At 44.6% G+C, this 1255-nt stretch overlaps 1 protein-coding gene across 1 annotated transcript; it reads left to right on the forward strand.

Annotated features, from left to right (window-relative positions):
* Positions 1–360: 360 nt before the first annotated feature.
* LOC128101167 (ATP synthase F(0) complex subunit C2, mitochondrial) lies at positions 361–1007 on the forward strand. Its single transcript, XM_052724028.1, has one exon. The coding sequence runs from the start codon at positions 419–421 to the stop codon at positions 842–844; it is 426 nt and encodes a 141-aa protein (XP_052579988.1). The 5' UTR covers positions 361–418; the 3' UTR covers positions 845–1007.
* Positions 1008–1255: the final 248 nt, after the last annotated feature.

Consider the following 1255-nt stretch of genomic DNA (forward strand, 5'->3'; position numbering starts at 1 on the left):
TTATCCACTTATAATTTAGCAACATGTTAAAAGATGCACAAAAAATGTCTCTCTTTCATCTCATGATTTACATTTTGAAAATGTGCATATGGTAAAAGACCAAATGGATCCTGGGCCAAATGCATCACAACAGTGGAGATTATAGTATGACATTTCTTTTCTCTGATTTCTAGCTTTTAAATTTTAAATTTTAATTAAAATATTCTTCAATTATTATTTAACAGGCAAGTAAGAAACCAATTCCTTGATTTTTTTTTTTGTTTTATGCCTATTCTTCACTGTAGTTAAGCTTTTCTACTCCCTCAAAGGTTTCCCCATGTCTAGTCTCTTTCACTTGAATTAAATTTCTTTGTGTCGCCCCTCTCTGTCTTCTCTGCCCTGGGAGCAGCTCTCCTGCCTTGGCCCCTCACCCCTGAAAATGTATGCCTGCTCCAAGTTCATCTCCACTCGCTCCTTGATCAGGAGCACCTCTCAGCTGCTGAGTCGCCCACTGTCTGCAGTGCAGTTGACCCGACCACAGACATGGACAGATGAGGGCCCCAGCAGTTTGGCAATCCCTCACCCTCTGACCTCAGTCATCCCTAGCCGCAGCTTCCAAACCAGCGTCATTTCCCGGGACATCGACACAGCCGCCAAGTTCATTGGGGCTGGGGCCGCCACAGTTGGGGTGGCTGGGTCGGGGGCTGGCATTGGGACTGTTTTTGGGAGCCTCATCATTGGGTATGCCAGGAACCCTTCTCTGAAGCAACAGCTCTTCTCCTACGCGATTCTGGGCTTTGCCCTCTCAGAGGCCATGGGGCTCTTCTGCCTAATGGTGGCCTTTCTCATCCTCTTCGCCATGTGAAGCAGCTGTCTCCACTTCCACCTCCCATAGCTCTTTCATGTCCCGTCTGCCCTGTGTGTTCCTTTTCCTGTACCTCCCCAGGAAGTCTGGGGAAAGTGCTTGGCTCAGGGTTTGACAGAGAGAAGACAAATAAATACTGTATTAATAAGAAAAAAAAAAAAAAAATTTCTTTGTGTCTTTTAGCTCAAAGACAAAGACATATAAGAAGAAGAAGGAGGAGAGGAGGAGAAGGGGAGAAGGAGGAGGATGAAGAGGAGAAGGAGGAGAAAAAGGTAAGTGAAAAAAAGCAATGTTGATGAGAGGATGAGGTCCAAGATGCACCCTTGAGTACTTGGGGCCCCTTGTGAATTTATAATAAGCTATAGCCAAAGAATAAATTTCACAGTGATGAATTAAATGAAATCTGTTCTT

Source organism: Peromyscus californicus, unplaced genomic scaffold, assembly GCF_007827085.1.
Source record: "Peromyscus californicus insignis strain IS unplaced genomic scaffold, ASM782708v3 Scaffold_7__1_contigs__length_154581171, whole genome shotgun sequence".
Lineage (NCBI taxonomy): Eukaryota > Metazoa > Chordata > Mammalia > Rodentia > Cricetidae > Peromyscus > Peromyscus californicus.

What these genes read in the sequence shown, in the direction of transcription:
- LOC128101167 (XM_052724028.1), top strand. Translation starts at nt 419, where the DNA reads ATGTATGCCTGCTCCAAGTTCATCTCCACTCGCTCCTTGATCAGGAGC.